Source organism: Rhipicephalus sanguineus, chromosome 6 (assembly GCF_013339695.2).
Source record: "Rhipicephalus sanguineus isolate Rsan-2018 chromosome 6, BIME_Rsan_1.4, whole genome shotgun sequence".
In the NCBI taxonomy this organism is placed as follows: Eukaryota; Metazoa; Arthropoda; class Arachnida; order Ixodida; family Ixodidae; genus Rhipicephalus; species Rhipicephalus sanguineus.
The window spans coordinates 166750225-166768818 of NC_051181.1; the positions used below are offsets into that span (position 1 = coordinate 166750225).

At 45.6% G+C, this 18594-nt stretch overlaps 1 protein-coding gene across 1 annotated transcript in view; it reads right to left on the minus strand.

Annotated features, from left to right (window-relative positions):
* LOC119397011 (PX domain-containing protein kinase-like protein) overlaps nt 1–18594 on the minus strand; it is a 104512-nt gene that overhangs the window by 45584 nt on the left and 40334 nt on the right. Inside the window, exons 8-9 of the mRNA XM_037664428.2 lie at nt 9967–10105; nt 276–400 (exon numbers count right to left, since the gene is read on the minus strand). Coding sequence (XP_037520356.1) covers nt 276–400; nt 9967–10105 — 264 coding nt within the window. The remainder of the gene's footprint in view (nt 1–275; nt 401–9966; nt 10106–18594) is intronic.

The following is an 18594-nucleotide window of genomic DNA, read 5'->3' on the forward strand; positions in this document are numbered from 1 at the left end:
CTTCGGCAAACAAGGGCATTTTTTTTTCTGAATGGAGCTGTTCCAGCATGTATGCACAGGGGAGGACATCATTTTCTAATTCCATTGACATGAATCAGGCCTTTTCTTAACCAAAATGCGTGCTTTGAGCCTGTTTTTAATTTTTGAAGTTGAAGCCCTAATGAATGAGGCTAGCTTAACTGCAGCACCCCCAAATACGAACATGGTGGACGAGCCCAGCTCGTCTTCAATAGGAAAAACAGCCAAGTGCTCTGCTGGCCTCACTGGATGCATACCCTGACTTTCTTGAGGTGAACAATCAATGGTCGCAGCCGGCTGGGCAGGCCAAGCAGCTGGTTCTGCAGGGCTGTCACCACACAGTTGTCGCCTCGTAGGACAATGTTGCCAAGATGCAGGTGCCCTGCAAGCAAGACTTATGGCGTCACGGGGTTGCACAAAATACATGGCTGCCGTTTACAAGGGTGAATCTAGATAAGAACCAACAGGTCACCCTGGTCTCCATTTTAAAGAAATTTACCAGAACAATTATTTGAAAGTATTTGTGAAAAAAAAAAATGGCCTAAAATAATATGTCTACAAATCTTGGCTTCTGAAAAGAATGTTGGTGCCAATTTTACAATTTCTGAACTTTTAGCACACTTACCGAAAGAATGGTACAGTAATTCCTCGTTATAACAAAGTCAGCAGGACGCCGAAAAAATCCGTTATAAGCGATATTTTGATGTAAGCGACCACTTGAGAAAAGCTAAAGCAGTCGAGCTTTAACTGCACTACAACTGTGAGGAGGACAACATGCATTGTATTCCGTGAAGTAAAACTTTGTTCAGGTACAAAAAAGGCAGTGAGCTTTGGCTGTTTAAAGTTCTTGCCGAGTGCGAGCAAACCCTGCTCCAATTTGACCAAGCATTTCGTGAGGCCATTGTCACCGCCCATGGATTCAACTTTATCTTGCAGCACGTGTAGGTCTTCCCACATCTGCACCATATTTGGCACTTCATGTGGCTCTTCGTCCTCGTCAGTGTCGGCCAACCCAAATGGTTTCAAGTCGCCTTCTACCTCTTGACCAGCGGTTTTAAGCCCAGTCATCGTCAGACTGGTGATCTTCAGGGTTGCTGACGAAAGGGCGAGAAAAGCCAGCGTGCAAAAAGCAGTTGGTGACCTTCAAAGGTGCGAGTTCTTTCCATGAAAAGTTCAGCAAATGGATCGCACCAAACATATCAATGTTGTGCCTCTTGCTGGCGTCATACGCTCTGAGCATGTGCTGCAAAAGAGCCTTGTGGTCCAGCTTCCAGCTGGTCTCAATGATGCCCTGATTCATTGGTTGCAATACTGCGGTTGCGTTTGCAGACAAAAATTCAAAAGTAATCACCTTGAGGTTGCCGATCCTCCCATGGCTCGGACAATTGTCAATTATGAAAAGTACTTGCCAATTCTTTGCATTACACCGTCTATCCATAAGGTCCACATAGTCTTAAAAAATAGTAGCAGTCTCGCTGGTTACTTCTGTTGCTTGCTTGTTACTTTTGTAGATGCATTCCTTGGGAATAGTTGCATTTCGGAAGCTTCTCCATCTTCTCCAGTATCAACAAGGGAAGCTTGTCCTCGCCAGTTGCATTGGCACCAAACAGCACCGTGACATGCCCCTTGCTCTGCTGTCCTCCGGACGAGGATCCGCCAGCGGAAGTGAACGTGCGATTCAGTAGCACCTCGTAGAAAAATGCAGCCCCACCTCGGTTGTAGATGTCCTTGTCTTCATACTTTTCAAGTAGAGTGTGGAGCCGATGTTGGCGCCACACATCTACAGTGTCACTGTTCACGGCTGCACTTTCGCCAGCGATCGACTTCGAGGTCGCATGCTGCACTTGAAATCTTTGTGGCCAATTCGGAGTAAGTGCAGGTCCATGCACGGGGCAAGTCTTCAGCCCCTGTCCTTCCACTTTGATTCCTCTTTTCAAAGCCATCCAGCACAGCTTCCTTGTTGGTCAATTCCTTCGCGATGTCACTTTTCTGCCGGTCGCCTCTTTCCACTTTTATTAGCAGAGCTTTCTGCTCCAAGGTCAGGCACTTTCGCCTGGACGCCTGACAAAGAACCATGAATAAGACAATCACATGGCCAGCAGCATGGATCCAAAGGCACGTGCCACCGGCGCCAAAGTGACTGAACGCAGCGGGCGACACAGAAGCTCCAAAATGCCGTCAAGGCATCTGGCTTTCCTCGTGCGCGCTGGTGATGGTGACGGTTGCAATGCTGGGCTTGGCTTCCGCCTCACGTGTTGCAGAAGAAAGGCGATCGTGCAAGAAGCAGGAACCACGGAAGGGCACCCGATAGTGGAAGGTTGTGCTCAGGAGGGTAGCTTTGGAAAAGCAGTGACATCGAAACTGGCAGCAAGGAACTTCAGTAAAACTTTTGTTGGGCCTGGTTGGTACATAGCATTTAAGGAGAGGTCAGAGGTCGAAATAAAATCGAGGTTCGTGGAATTTCGTAACAAAGAGGCACACGTGCCACTCACGAAAATTATTCGGAAGAGTAAAGGCAAATGTTTCTGTATTTTTCACAGCAAAGGCGCATAAGCCTGATATGCCATTCAGCGAGTCTGATTGTAGGCAACATAACGTAAGCTAATTCTTGCAAAAGAAACTAAAGTTGCTCACTGTAAACGACCCATTCAATATCAAGAATTTGGATGAAATAGCGCAGTTTTGTCGTGGCAATGAAAAAGTGGGTCATGTTTTTTCTGTTGATGTACAGGATTTATTTTACTCTACCACACCATGGATTATTGTCTTCTGTGCGTGAATGCATGGAAGAGAACGGTGCTATTCCGTTCCAGAACGATGTCAGGCTGACTGTGGAAAACTTTCCGAGTCTGTTAGACTTTTATCTTCAAGTCACTTTCATCGTTTTTAATGACCAGCCATTTGTACAGCGGGATGGCATTTGCATTGGGTCCTGTGTTGCTCCTGTACTTGTCGACATTTTCTTAGCTCATGTTGACAGGTCCTCAAACAATGTTTTTCATGACTTGAAGGCTTTAAGAGTTTTTAGATACGTTGATCATTTTATTGTGTTCTTAAATGCTACCTCTGACTACCAGGAGATGGTGTTCGGCATTTTCAATGTTTTTAAGCAACACGGACAAGGGTTTATTTTCGCCCATGAGCTGCCCCAAAGCAATGTTTTACAAGCCCTGGACCTTAGACTCGAAGTATGTGACCGTCACAGGTGTTGGGCACACAGTCCCCGCACACAAAAGGAGCTGGTGTCTTTTAAGTCAGCCCATTCAAAAGTTGTAAAAAGAGGAATAGTGTCCACATCTATAGAGTCGGCTCTCAAAAAGTCGTGTGAGCATAAAATGCAGGAGAGCTTTGATAATCAGGAGTTGTGGCTGCAGGTCACCCTATGTCACTGCTCACAGCTGTTGCTGAAGCCGTTTCGGAAGAGAAAAAGCCAGTAAGAGGGCGACGTGTGAACGTGAACCATTCAGGCCTACTGTGACCTTCATAAGATCACACATCAACTCAAGGAGGTTGCTAGCAGGCACGATGTCCCCATGGTTTTCTCTAAGCTGTGCTCCTGCACATGCAGTGGTAGCAATCATGGGTGCCAAATCAAGCACGGTGTCTGCTATCTCCCTTGCAGCACCTGTGTGGTATATGCCATACCTCTGGTTTGTGGCAAGACCTACGTCGGGCAGACTGGGCGCTGCATAAACAAGCGACTTAGGGAACAAGCACAAAATGTACCTAACAATGTTGACAAAGAAGCACATCTTTTTGCTCATCTTAACTCCTGCCACAACTGTGCTCCGCGATTTCGCGAGAAGTTGATTCTCGGCAGAAGCAATAACAAACATGCGCGGCTTGCCTTGGAAGCATACCACATCAAGAAAAAGGGAGCTGATTGTCTCAGTGATACCTCTATTTCTTTGTACTCCATAAAATATGAATTTATGCGTGCGCATCTTGGTTAGAAACCTATGTTTTTACATATGCAATACGTCTTTGCTACGCGTGTGCATGCAAGGATTGTGGTTGTGGTGTATATGCTAAGAGAAGAATAAAGCAGTTGTTAGTAAGCGCCAGTGCTTGTCTCCGTCTTGATTTGCGCTGAAGTTCTTTCCTTCAATGGCATCAAGAAAGCGAGAGCAATGAATGGCATCGGAACAGCTCGCAGGAGGGGAAGGGAGTGGCTGCTTTTATAGGGGAGGTGTGGACGTCACGGAACACTGCGAGAGTTTTGTGCTGGACAGCGTCGCAAATGCCGTGGCTCAAGTCGGAGGCGGTGTTTGTTGTGCTCGAAAAGTAATTAACAGCACACACAGCGCAGTCACAGCGCAATCGTGACCGATTTTGCAGTAGGGGCTTTGCGTGATCACTGGGTAGCTTTTTCCTGAGGCGTGCAACCGTGAAGTTTGCAAAACAAGAGTTTTTCAGCGCCCCATTGTCGACGAAACTGTTAATTCTACCATTCGAGTGTCGGTGTCTGTGCACCATCGTGTCCTTGCATTTGACATTTGTGTAGGAACAAAATTCAATGATCCTGGCATGCATTTGAACCATTAGTCTAAAGTAGAGCACCAAGTCGAGCTAGTTGGTTCACATTCATTTTAAAGCCTGCGCTTACTCGCACAAAAGACGAGGGAATTTTATTTTAAAGCCTGCACGTGTCCTGTCTTCCCTCATCTTTTGTGCGTGTTTACTAGCGCTGTCTAAACTCGGATGGCACGTTTCAGTGCCAGAAGTGCTCTTTACAAGTGGGTGTGTTCAGATAAGAACGTCGGTGCATGTGCCATGGGAAGCGATAAACATCCTGCCGTGGATCCTCTCCAGCCACCTCCTTTGTGATCCGTACGCAGGCTCGCATGCGCGAAAGATTTTGAAAGCGATTCCTGCGAAGCGTGTGACTCAGCATCGCGGCATGCTCAGTGGCTGGGACCCATGTAGAAGTTTTTGTGATTTGCGTAAAATGTAGTAATAATTTGCTCTTCAGAACCAACTGTTCCTCTTTATTTCTGTCAATCCGTCAATACACAAAACACATTCACGACCTAAAGATAATGATAATGGAAATTATTGCTCCATGCTCGCTCAATGTTGTGCTTACTCAGTTTACGTCAATTTGGCCACTTTTCGTGTTTCATAACTCCTACCTCATAAAAATAATGCAACATGTTTTTACAGATTAAGTTAGAACACATGCTTGGCTTTAGTTATGAAGAGTTTGAAGAAAATCGAAGATGGTGTTTTTTTTTAAATGACCTTCGAAATATTGCATTTTTAGAGACTTGTGCTCCGTTGAACATTTCTGGTTAACGTTTCAAGTCACTCTCAGCGATTTCGTTCAGCACATTTCTTAAGCTAACATATGGCAATGTTCTCAAAAATTTTGGGAAGTCTGACGCTTATACGCGCGGAGAAAAAAAATCTTAAATTTGAGCATTATTGAACATTGCGCCGATTTTGCGAATATTTTTCTTAAAAGAACAGCATCAAAACTGCAAAGTAATAATGTTTCGTGAACTTGAACTATCCGTAGTATGTAGAGAAAATTTGTCAGACCTACAGCTGCAATAGTTTTTTTGTGGCATCTCATTGAAATCCCATTTCCGCGAAATTCGAAAAAGGCGGCTGCGGCTCAGTGGAGACTTCTCAATTTTTTTAAGGAAGGTGAAATTTTTTTTCGCGGGACTAAAAGTGGTTTTGCGGTCTTGGGGACGCGGACAACGAAATATATTTTTTTCGGCGAAATTACAGGGGGTCGACGGACATGCACCGACGTTCTTATCTGAACACACCCAAGTGCTACAACTTTGTGCTCCATGGAATGCTACGCGCAAGTCAGCCCGCTGTCTTTTAGAGACCGCGGTTTTCTGGCATCGCAAAGTGCCAGGAAAACTTTATTTTCGTGTAGCTTCTATCATGGGGGGCACCAGCGACGCAATTACAACCGAGATTAAAGGTTCGGGCACACTGCACCTTGAAATTTGACAGCTCCTGTTCGTTCCGGAGTAAACAGCTGGGAGCACGCACTTGGCACCCATTGCAACGCGGTCATCGGTTTGGTAATTCTGTGCCTGCATGAGACTAGCTTGTGGGCGTCATTAATTTGACACTGCATGCGCAAAAGGGTTGCTGCCGCTTCCCACCCCGCTCTAAGCGGGTCAAGCTCTTCGTGCGCTTCGAGTAATGCGGCTTCGTATGCATGTGTTTGGGTTGGGACCGGAAGAAAATTCAAATAAGGCGATATTTCGAGTAAAGCGATTTTGTTATAATGAAGGATTAGTGCGCACTTCGTGTGAACTCAAACTGCACTTGGGACAAGACACCAGAGTAGAAGTAGACAGGACGAACGTGTGATATGTCTCACAAAATATGTCTTACCCCCCAACTACACGCTCCATGAGTACACTTCTGGATCACAATATCTTTTTCCAGCACTGAACAAGTGAAGTACAACCTTATGAGTATTTTTATTCATTCTGCTATTGTAGGATTTATGAGAGGAAAAAGCCAAATATGGTCAATGACACAAATTATCTGTTTTTCAGGAATTCATTGCTGTAGACAAGTTAAACTGAGGATGATAAAACTAGGTGGACATTGACTAACGAGCAGTTAATTTTGCTAGGGGTGTTCTGAATGCACCACGGCTCGATGCAAGCCTGGGAAGGAGGCTTCTCCTCAACTTGTGGTACATTCAGAACAGCCTTGGCAAAATTAACCGCTCATTAGGCACATTGCCCACTGCGTACACAATGGGCAATGGGGAGGAGACCGGCATAGAAACGTTTCAGGTGGGAATGCTGCATTTTAAAAACATTTTTTTAGGGACGAAGCTCCTCTTAGTCTAACCTTGTCACGCGTCCGGCGTAAGGCGTAACCGGCAGTATACTACGACCCATCAACGATCCTTTGCAAACTGCCCACTACTTCGTCTTTGCAAACATCCCACTACGACCCATCACCGATCCATCACTTCAACGACCATAAAGCCGTTATAATGAAGGGGGAACGGAAGCCACGACTAGCTACCACTTACGATTAATAAAAATTTCTTGTATAAATATATACAGTGTTTGTCACTTCTTTAATGATGTACTGGGCTATCGCTTTGATTACTGCTGGGCGAAACCACTGAAGATTTCACGGTGTAACCATGATTGCTTCAGGAGCTTTGCCCAAGCTCTTCATCATTCACCCGTGGATATGCTGTGAATTTTTTTTTTAATTCTTGATCGATTTTGGTACTGTACTAGAAAAATCATTGCATATTGAAATCAGCACATCATTATCTCATAAAAGTCAATGAGCCATTTAAAAACAGTTGTGCATCAAGAAATTTTGAGCCAGACAATGATTTGTCGAGGATGTTCGCAATTAAGGCTCCTTTTCTACACTCTGTCAGGCTGCAGGCGCAACCCAGTGTCTTCAACCAGCGGTGCCTCAGCTCGTGATATGTTCATGCAAGCAGTAGTGAGAGGGCTGCCCATTGCGCTCTGCCTCTTTCCCCTTTCCGGGACAGACTCCAGAGAGCGCATCACTTCCTCTCATCTGGGGAGCTGTGCCTGGCCACCACCACCGCCACCAACCCCTGCAGTGCCTTCGAGTGCAAACCACAGCCTGGGAATGAAGTCCCATTCTCTTGAGCTGTGCTTGCTATTTGTTTATTGTTGTTTTCTCCCAACCCAAACAGAATACTCCGCCACTGAGGTGTTCTTGGTGTTAATTGGATGTGGTTGGGCGTGTTCAGACAAGAATGTCACTGCATGTCCGTGGACCACCTTTAATTTGCTCTCCAAGTACCCAGGGTCACCAAACCAATCTTAGTTTCGTGAAAAAAAATTTTGCCTTAGTCAAAAAACTTCTCAAGTCTCCACTCAGCCGAACCACTTTCTGCGAATTGTGCAGAAATGGGATTTTGACAAGATCCTACTAAGCAACTGTTGTAGCTGCGAGTCTCAAAATTTTTCTTGGCATACAATGAGTAACGTGCGTTTATGAAATGTTATTATGGTGCACTTTTGTTGCCCATATTTTATTTAAAAAAATCGCAAGTACACCACAATTCTCAATAATGCTGTAATTTTACATTATTTTGCTCCGCATCTATAATACTCAGAATTTCCTAAATTTCACAGAGTGTTCCCACACATTATTTTAAAAATTGTGCTAAATATAATTGCCGAGAATTATGTCAATCACAAACCAAAAATACGCAAGTGAAGGCATGTCTCTAAAAATGCAGTATTTTGAAATGCAGTAAAAAAAAGAACACCATCTTCAATTTTCTTTAAGCTCCCCAGAATTAAAGCCAAGCGCATGCTCTAACTTAATCTGTGAAAACACGTTGCATTATTTTTGTGAGATGGGAATTACAAAGCCACCAAAGTGTTCAAATTCACGTTCACACACAACCATGGATGAGCATGTTGCTATAGTTGCCACTGTCATGATTTTTAGGTCTTAAAGGGACACTAAAAGTAAATATTAAGTCGATGTTGATCGTTGAAATAGCGGTCCAGAAATCTCGTAGTGCTACTTTTGTGCAAAGGAAGTGCTTATTTTGAAATAAAATCACGTTTTAGTGGTCGACATTGCGTTGGCGCTCTTCAAATCACCCGCCTGAAAGCGGTGTTTCTCACGTCACCGCTGCTGTGCCTAACATTGCCCGCCTTTACTGCGTGGTGGCGTGCACTGGTGGCATGCACCATTCGGGCATCCGGCAACATCACATGCATGCGGCATTTTGTTGAACTTCCTATCAGAGCGACTTTCACGAGTGCGCAAAACACACACAGCAGTACACGATACCGAAACTACCACTAAGACGCGATTGCATGAGCGAAGCAGGGCGCTGGGCAAAGTGCAGTTCGGCGAAAACGGAACCTTTGAACCACGCGCGCCGTTCCCCATGGCAACGCCAAAGAGGATCTTTTCTCCATGAATCAAACAGAAACGAACAAGCAGCATTTTATTACGCCTCTTGATGCATGGACGGTTCTTCTTTTATTGCCGCTAGTTTGATTACGAGTGATTATTGTAGTCGGACTCTCTCACGTCATCGGGATCACTTCCAAAATGTCCCGCTCGTGGCGCTCATCGTGCGATACATTTAGCTTAATTTCTCGGTAAGTAGGACACTGCTGTTGATAATATTGCCGTTTTAGACGTCATACATTGAGCTTTCACTCTGACATAAATTGTTATTTGCCTTTAGTGTCCCTTTAAGTACGCTCTCTCGGACAGCGAAATATATTTTTTTCAGCCAAATTAAAGGGCATCCACGGACAAGCCCTGATGTTCTTATCTGAACACACCCTACTGTATCTGTTGCAATAGGCCTGATGAGTAAATAATGTGAATAAACACCTTCAATTGAAAGACTCGTCTCTGTCCCCACTGGCCTGAAACCTGCCGCGGTCACAACTATGGGTCACAGCTCAACTCTTACATCTGCTGCGGAAGTTCTAGTTAGAGTGACTGCCATTCCATGCAGAGCGATCCAAAGAAGGATTTGTGTGATCATTTTAATTCAGAACCCCTATAACTCAAATGGCAAGCAGATCCACCTGCCTAGCGAAGTCAATACTGCCAGAAAGCCTTACCTTTTCCCTAAGAATTTCAGCAATAAGATTAACCTTGAATCTTCAATACTGCACCACTCGCAGCAGACTCCAACTGACGAGCCTTCACTTAACTGGAACAAACAGCACCACGTTTTTAATCATAGCTTATACTTTACAGCACCGAAGCTTGTCCATGAAGTTTCTATGTCAACTGTCTTGCAGTAGACACCTCCGTTGTATGAGGTCTAGAGTCCTTAGAGAAATAAGCTTGCGTAGACAATGTGCATATGACAGGGATGACTCTGACTGAAGTGATGCTGGCTCAGTTCACAAACGTCTCATTGACCATTTTAATTCTTGTTGCTTGTGTGAGCAAGTATGAACAGTTATAAGCGCTCACCATGGTGGAATCCATGCTGATGCAGCCCCAAAAGGACCTGCAGCACTTGCCTTCCCAACCGGGCCACTGTTGCGGGAGCTAGCTGTTTGGGTTGCCGGACAGTGCCGTATTTCCTGAGGTAACTGTCCCTCGGCTTGGCCTGCAGAACGCACGAGCATTTAATTAAAGGTAGAGCTGTGCGAATAGCAGAATTTTGGGTGCGAAGCGAATTCGAATATTGAAGTGTGAGTACGAATCGAATCGAATATTTTTCGAATATTTCTCGAATATTTTTCTAATACTTCGAAGCGAAATTGCAGAAAAAAAAAAGAGAAGGTTGCTAAGCATATTGTTACGAGATAGCAACATGGAAGTGTTTCTTTTCGCTAGGTTGATGAAGCGCTGGTGGGCTGGTGTTTCATAGGTGTCTTATCAAGAATGAGGCAATGTAGAGCCCGAATTCTATTTATGTACATGGTTTGGTGCAACGAAAGTCCTGCCGACAACACTTTACACGTGATAGGCAAAGATGACTTTTCCTCAGCCTCTCCTCCTCTTTCAACTTCTGTGGAAGCCCAACTGATGTCGCGGACAAGGGTTTGCTGCCTTCAAGTCCAGAGTTCTAAATCTGCCTCGTACACGTCGATATATAAGAACATCTGAAGTTTTGGATGCTAAAAAGCTTCGGCTTCTGATTTTTTGGACTTCCTGCCCAAATTTCAGGTCCAAAAACACCATTAATTGAGCCCCCACCTCTGCCACATCTTTCATCTCCATGTTGGAACCAGCATTTTCTTGAGTTAATACATTTGCGACCGTAGCAGAGCTTGAAAGGCAGCTTTGCCGCAATACCGGGGTGTGATGAGATGAAGCATATTGAAAATCTAGGGACTATTTCAAATTGGACGTTGACAGTGTCTTGGCAAAGTTCAACCGTAATGGAACTTGAAAGGCAGCTTTACCGCAATACAAGAGTGAAATGAGGTGAAACATCATGACAATCAGAAGGGATGAAGCGTGGAAACTTGGGCAAGTTGGTAGGTCATAACTGAATAAACGAACAGCGCAACTGACAAGGACAAAGGAAGGTAACAACACACAGCGCTGACTTTCAACAATGATTTAAAAGCGGAGCGAAGTACATATATAGTGAAAAAATGGGCATGCGTAGAAGGATGCAGTTTACAGCCACTGCGATACAATGCCAGCAAAACTCTTGTCATTTAACTGATTGAGCTGGAAACTAGTACACAACTTAGAAATGATCAAGATACGCTATCTCTTTTTGCAATAGCGCAACTGATGGGGAACTTACACATGTACCGTGAAATTTACTTATGTGATAGGCCTCAATTATCTCACGCGTGGCCTGCGAGTGGTGCTTGCCTATTACCTCGCAATGCTCAAAGAGGGGCACGCAGCCGCAGTCGCGGCAGTGAATTCCGAGGTGTCCTTGAACCGCATTGTGCACATTGTTATTGTGCTCTCTTAAGCGGTCATTCAAGCACCTACCAGTTTGCCCTATGTATTTCTTACCGCAGGAAAGCGGAAGAAGATACACGACACCAGTAGCACAAGGAACAAAGCGCGTTCTGTGGTTCACAGAGCATCTTACTCTATTTGCAGCTGGTTGGTTCACCAACTTACAGAGTTTCGATAGCTTTTCCGGGGCGGAAAAGACAACAGTGATGCCAGCGCGTTTCCCAATTTTTTTCAGCCTATGCGAAACGTTATGCAGATAAGGGACTGCAACACAGTTCTTAGGAACTGACGCATTTTGAGGCTGAGACTGCCCTCCTGGACATTTGAATTGCTTCAAAAGCTTTTCCGCAACAGCAGAAATCAGGGCAATCGGGTAACCAGCGCTTAAGAGGCGCTCGACCTGTGCTTTGAAACTTCGTTGCATCGAGTGCGGGCATGACCTCCTAAGAGCGTTGACGAGGCAAACATTGATGATGCCCCTTTTCACCAGTTTAGAATGAGCTGAGTGAAAGGGTAAAATGGGTTTTCCACTTCTCGGTGTGTACAGCCAGCACACATGATCACTCCGAAAACAGAGCGTTAGGTCTAAGAACCTAATCGAATTACCTGAAGGTAGCTCATGTGTAAGTTCTAGTGGAAGCATGTGATCCTTAAACAAACCCAGAAGTCTAGGGACAACAACTTCAAAATCGGCATCCGAACAATCTACAAATACAATGAAATCGTCAACAAACCTACAGACCTTCACAACAAGAGACAAGTCAAGATCTTTTTGAATGTGGCGGTCCTTCTGCGAGAGAAAGATGTCACTCAAGACTGGTGCCAAACAAGAACCAATGCACACGCCACTTTTTTGAATGAAATGTTGCTCATTCCAAGACGCAAACGTGGACTTTAAATAAAACGAAAGTAATTCTAGAAAACCACGGACCGACATGCCTGATGCATTCTGGAACGCTAACGACCCGAAGGTGTCAATACATTCTTCTAGGCACTGAAGCAGTGTGTTGTGTGGAAGCGAATAATACAAATCTTTCACGTCTATCGAGAAAGCCTTCAGTCCTTTGTCATTAGATTTTAAAAACCTAATAACCGTCTCCGAGTCTCTTACCAGGAAAGGATCGTCAATAGTTAGTAAGTTAAGCTTTTCTTGTAAAAACATGGCGACCTCTTTTTGCCAAGTCCCGTTTTCAGATACTATCACCCTTAGTGGGCAGTCAATCTTGTGCGTCTTAGCGGTAAAAAAGATGTCCAGACTTAGCTTCTTTGATTTGTCAATTAATTTTGCCACTTTTTCTAGGCTGAGAGATTTGCAAAGCCGTTTTGCTTCCAATTTCGCTTTTGCAAGAGCAGTGTCGATAGGCTTAAAAACAGAGTTAATAGCCAAGGCGGCTTTGTTCTTAAACAAGACAGAAGGCAAAACAGCAAAGCCACCTTCTTTGTCAGAAGGTATAAGAGCTAGGGACTGAGCTTTCAAGAAAGATACTACATTCCTAGTGGGCACAGCATTGCTAGGCGGCTTGCAGCGTGTTAAAACGTCCACGCCATCAGAAACACACCTGTTCGTCTCGCTGTCCGTGGTCCGTCGAGCAACTTGACGTACGAGGGTGAGCAGCTCTTGTGGCGTTTTTCGAGGTTCAACGGCAAACTTCGGTCCAAGTCCCAAGACATCGCGCACTTTTTCAGGAAGTTCGACTTCACCAACGGTGTGAACGCGATTCTTCGGCAACGCTGGCTTCTTTGGAGGGGCAGCTCGCAGGCTACGGAGTGTGTGTTGCCACATGAATTCCGTCGTGCTGTCAGCTAAGGCCGACAACTCACGCCATTTCTTCTTGGCGGTCGAGGGCCTTTCCGAACGTTGTAGCTGCAGATAGAGGCTAACGCGACAAAGGCGGGCCTGGCGCAACCATTCTGAACGTAAAATCTTGCAAATGCGAGCACCGTGTCCAACCGAGGGAGTGAAGCCAGCACAAAGGAACGCTACCTCAGCAGGCAAGATCTTGACACGGATGCAGTAGGCAAAGGACCTAGCTTGGCAAACAGCCAGGGCAAATCGAGCTCTTCTTTTTTTTTTTTTGTAGTTAAGGGCACATTGTAAACACTGAGTAAATTCCTGGTGAATGGCACAATTTTTCTAGGCTTGCATTTGTTATAATGGATTACAATGAGACATGCAAATACAGTGCTGGCTTTCAAAGCTAGAAAGTAAACACTCAAGCTCTTAGGTAAATGCAACATTCACTGCATTCAATTGCTAGCCAGTAGATATTTTTTCACGATAATTTTGTTAAAAGGCTCCTGAACCATCTCTGATAACCACTATAGTTGTTTTTCTTGTTCCTTGTGCTACTGGTGTCGTGTATCTTCTTCCGCTTTCCTGCGGTAAGAAATACATAGGGCAAACTGGTAGGTGCTTGAATGACCGCTTAAGAGAGCACAATAACAATGTGCACAATGCGGTTCAAGGACACCTCGGAATTCACTGCCGCGACTGCGGCTGCGTGCCCCTCTTTGAGCATTGCGAGGTAATAGGCAAGCACCACTCGCAGGCCACGCGTGAGATAATTGAGGCCTATCACATAAGTAAATTTCACGGTACATGTGTAAGTTCCCCATCAGTTGCGCTATTGCAAAAAGAGATAGCGTATCTTGATCATTTCTAAGTTGTGTACTAGTTTCCAGCTCAATCAGTTAAATGACAAGAGTTTTGCTGGCACTGTATCGCAGTGGCTGTAAACTGCATCCTTCTACGCATGCCCATTTTTTCACTATATATGTACTTCGCTCCGCTTTTAAATCATTGTTGAAAGTCAGCGCTGTGTGTTGTTACCTTCCTTTGTCCTTGTCAGTTGCGCTGTTCGTTTATTCAATCAGAAGGGGTCACTTTTAATCGGACATAGACTGTATTTGTTTTCGGGAAGTTCGAATAGTAAAATTCCAGTGCGAATCGAATCGAATAGCAAACACTATTCGAAAAATATTCGAAATTTCGAATATTTGCACACCCCTAATTAAGAGGAGTTTAATAGAATTGTATAAATGCTATTGAGTGTCACTTTTTCATGACAAACTGCTTTCTGTCATGACGTAGAGAAGTAATGGGGACCATGCAATGACTAAGCAAAATTACACCACCACCGCATTTAATGCATCTTTCCCTTTTCTTTACCTCCTTGAACCACAGAACTGTTACACCTGCTGCGTTTGCTCAATCTCATTAAAATCGAGCTCTTCTTTTTTTTTTTTTTGTAGTTAAGGGCACATTGTAAACACTGAGTAAATTCCTGGTGAATGGCACAATTTTTCTAGGCTTGCATTTGTTATAATGGATTACAATGAGACATGCAAATACAGTGCTGGCTTTCAAAGCTAGAAAGTAAACACTCAAGCTCTTAGGTAAATGCAACATTCACTGCATTCAATTGCTAGCCAGTAGATATTTTTTCACGATAATTTTGTTAAAAGGCTCCTGAACCATCTCTGATAACCACTATAGTTGTTTTTCTTCAGCATTTTCACCACCTGTTGCGACACTAGCAAGGCAGCACCCATACATCACCAGGATACAATCTGTCCATTGCTTTACAGTATTCGCAATTCCCATAGACTGTCGTGCCGCCAAGCGGAATTCAAGAGCATCCTCTCGAGGAGGGTTAGTAGACGACAAAATGGCAGCACTACGCAGTCGTTCCCATGTTCGGCTCAGTGTTAACGCGTTGGCAAGAAAGGAACACTACGACTTTGCATGTTCCATGCATCAGTGAACAAACCGGGCCCTCTGCGACACGAGACATCTGATTCGTTCTTGCGAGACACGAAGTTTTCGTGAAAATATGTGGCAACTCGTGCTTTCAATGCTAGCCCACAGCGTACACATACTATCAGCTTCGCGAGGCTTTCTGTAGCCACGTAGGTTAGTTAAATGTTATCGTCTGACATATTCAGTTGAAGCTCACACTGTTTTACTTGCATATAGCATTGGTCAGTGTTTCTTGTGGTGCATGAATCCCATAACACTGTACGCGAGAGGTCGCGCGGGCTCACGATGTGCTCTTCTATAACTGAGCGATCTCAAGTTGGCGATACATTAAAATAGGGCCTCTATCCTTTGTCAGCAAAGCGCTGTTACGAATCGTGCGAGCGACGTTTTAATCATTCGAGGACGCATCTGCTCCACGCCTTTCGTGGACCGAACCCTTTCTACGCTGTCCTTCGCTAGTGTGTTGGTTTCACAGCCAGCGCAGCCAGTGCTGCGCCGCTTGTTTTTGTATGTTTGTTGATAGGTGGCAGCACACTGCAAGCGATTTGCTTGTCGACCGGTCTGAGAGCAAAATGTTCTCTGCGCCCAGACGTCTCTAAACGTGGTGACGCAGAGTGGTCGAAGTCGTTCGGTGGAGGGAATTCTTCAGATTGTTTTTGGCAGTGATGTTGAAAGAAACCATCTTGACGATGAGGATTTTTCACTGGACGAAGAAGACTGAGAAAGCACCGAGAGTGACAGTGACGATGCACGATCAGCTGCTCACGAGTGAGTTGCACTTCACGTCCCCTCATGCGTTAATGTTCTTTCACGCTCGTAAGTTACTTTGACTGTATTTAATGTATAATATCCTTGGGCGAGATCAAAAAAAAACATAGTTACTCTTGTGGATTGCATGTAGCACAATTACTATGCACATTATGGAGCGCCGCATGCCGCCAACACGCTCGAGCTCGAGCAGCAAAGCGAAATGGTTAGAGAGATGGAACGAGCAGTCACGGCCACAATCCACGCCTCTCGGCTAACTTCTTCGACGTTGCAAAAAGCATACGTGTGCATTCTTTTCGATATTCATGTTTCGATCATGCTGATCGAACCTGCAACATGCGAGTGAAGTGAATTGCACACGGCTAGAGTCTCAGCATGGCTGTAACACAAGCGCTATTGAATGGGATGTTAAATGCTTGTGTTCCGTTGAAGACGTAACTCCGCGTTCCCAACTGCGCAAGTAATGACGACGGCGTAATATGTTTGCAAACCATCACCACGTTAAACGTGCGGTCCCGTGCAGCAGCGATGGCGCTACTCGCTGGCGGCCTACTACTGCGGCAAATCCGTCAGGTAGGTTCGGCACACACTACCTCGGAGTGCCGTTCAGCTCATACGGCAATTCTAGTTCATTAGTTTCATGTAGCACGCACAGGATTTCGCAAAGCATCGTTATGCAAGGTAACGGAGCTGAAATATAACCTTTCCAACGCAGCAAATAATTAGGTGGCGAGTACTTAGCACTTTCCATGGTTTGGGAAAGTATTTTAGTCTCATATCCATTTCAGCGCAGCTCATCCGGTGAAAGTGGCACGGGCCGTACGTCCGAACGTCCTATCTGTTCCTATGCTAACAAACTGGTTGACCCTCCTCCGGGCGCCATCTTGAAAAGCACGGCGCGCCACCTATACACCTAGTGTGCGCCGACGGAAACGCCATAGGCAGCGAACTCGGTCATTACTCTCGGGAAAGCAAGCAGACGGCCGCCGTAGTTTCCTACGTCGTTGTACGTGTGTTTCCGCGTTGTTCACGTTTGCGTAGTGAAATAAGCAACGTTCGTCGTATGTGTGGTGGCCGAAACTTCAAGGGATGTCGAATAACAATTGATGTGGAGTGGAGTGCTCAAACACTTAAAAAAAAACGCGCCGGAACACGGCTTTACTTACCGCAAGGCCTCCTGAGCAAGAACGACGGAGGCAATGGATCACCGCTGTTCGCTGGCAAAGGCAAGCGGCTTCGTCATTGTGCGAGTTAACACGTCACTTCTTGTTCTAATGCTTTCGTTCTGCCATATCGGTGCTCGCTGGATGCACTCGATCATGTTGACACTGGTAGACGACCGAAGTTATAAGCCTGAGCATGTGTTGGTCCGGTTCTACCGCCTTGCCCCCCAAGCGCACTTCGCTCAAATTCGTTCTATATTTCAGAAGTGTTGTAGTTCGGGCGAGTTGGTCATCCATGAACTTAGCTTGTACTAGCGCGGTACATGTACCGCGCTATTACAAGCCAAGTTCTATATTTATTATTTACAGAAACAGAAATGCAGCAACGGTTGACCTCAGAAAGAACAAGAGGTGATTGAGACGTCACCTTTGTAAACAAAACAAAGGGGATGTTCACCACGAGCTGCACCTCATAGCTGGGTCTTGTTACGCTGGTCTGCGCAACGCATCTTTGATATTCACTGGCATGACGATTCACTCCACGGGGACGTTCGTTCTCCTCCGCAGTCGGTCATCACATGTCTTCTCGGCGACCCTCTTCAAAATTGTCACTGCTCCCGCGGCGTCATCTCTTGATACTTTACTCACAGCACTAGTTCATCAAACAACACGTCTTCTGCGGTCGAGCGAACGTTGCTACCACTAGAACGACATAACTTCTTCGCTGACTAACTTCTCACTGACTCACTCTCTGTCGCCGCGCGCTTGCATTGCCTGTATCGGCTCGCACCTGGGTTCGGGAAGGTGCGTATGACTTGCCTGTGCGTAGCACAGCGAAAGCTAGGGAAAGGGCTAGATCTTCTCACCGATTCGTCTGCGGAATCAGACGGCGCCGCTGGCGCTACTTTGATTTCTCGAATATCCCGATCTTTCGCATGCGTTGGCTGTGTCGGTGGCATCTTCTGCGGAGAGGGTAAGGGGCGCTCTTTCGGCGCCTTTTAATACTTGTTTTTTGATGCGCGCGCTCTGTCGCGCACGAACCGTCGGCGCCAGGCTTTCATGCCGTCGTTCGAAATTGGCAACATGCGCTTAGTTAAGAGCTCGTTCGTGACAAACATCGTGCACAAGTCCACTTTCGTAGAGGCCCGCGCCTTTCCTGCAGCTGTCAGTGCAGAATTAGTTGGCTGGCACCCGCACGAAGGGGAAATAGCAGCCGCGAACTTCATCCATCTCCTCACACCAAAGCTGTGCAAAGCGTTGTCATCTGCTCGGCTTCCTGCATGTAGTGTCAGCGGCGCCCGCTAGGTGGCTATCAGTGGCGCCTCTATAGGCGGTGCACAAGGCGTATAGTTCGTGCGCATTGCGAATATGTGAGGAATATCAGTTCTGATCTTTTTTTGCTACAACATTTTGCCATGCAGTTATGAGTCCATTCTCCATGTCAACTTGCTCGGCTGTCATGTGCCATTAACGTGT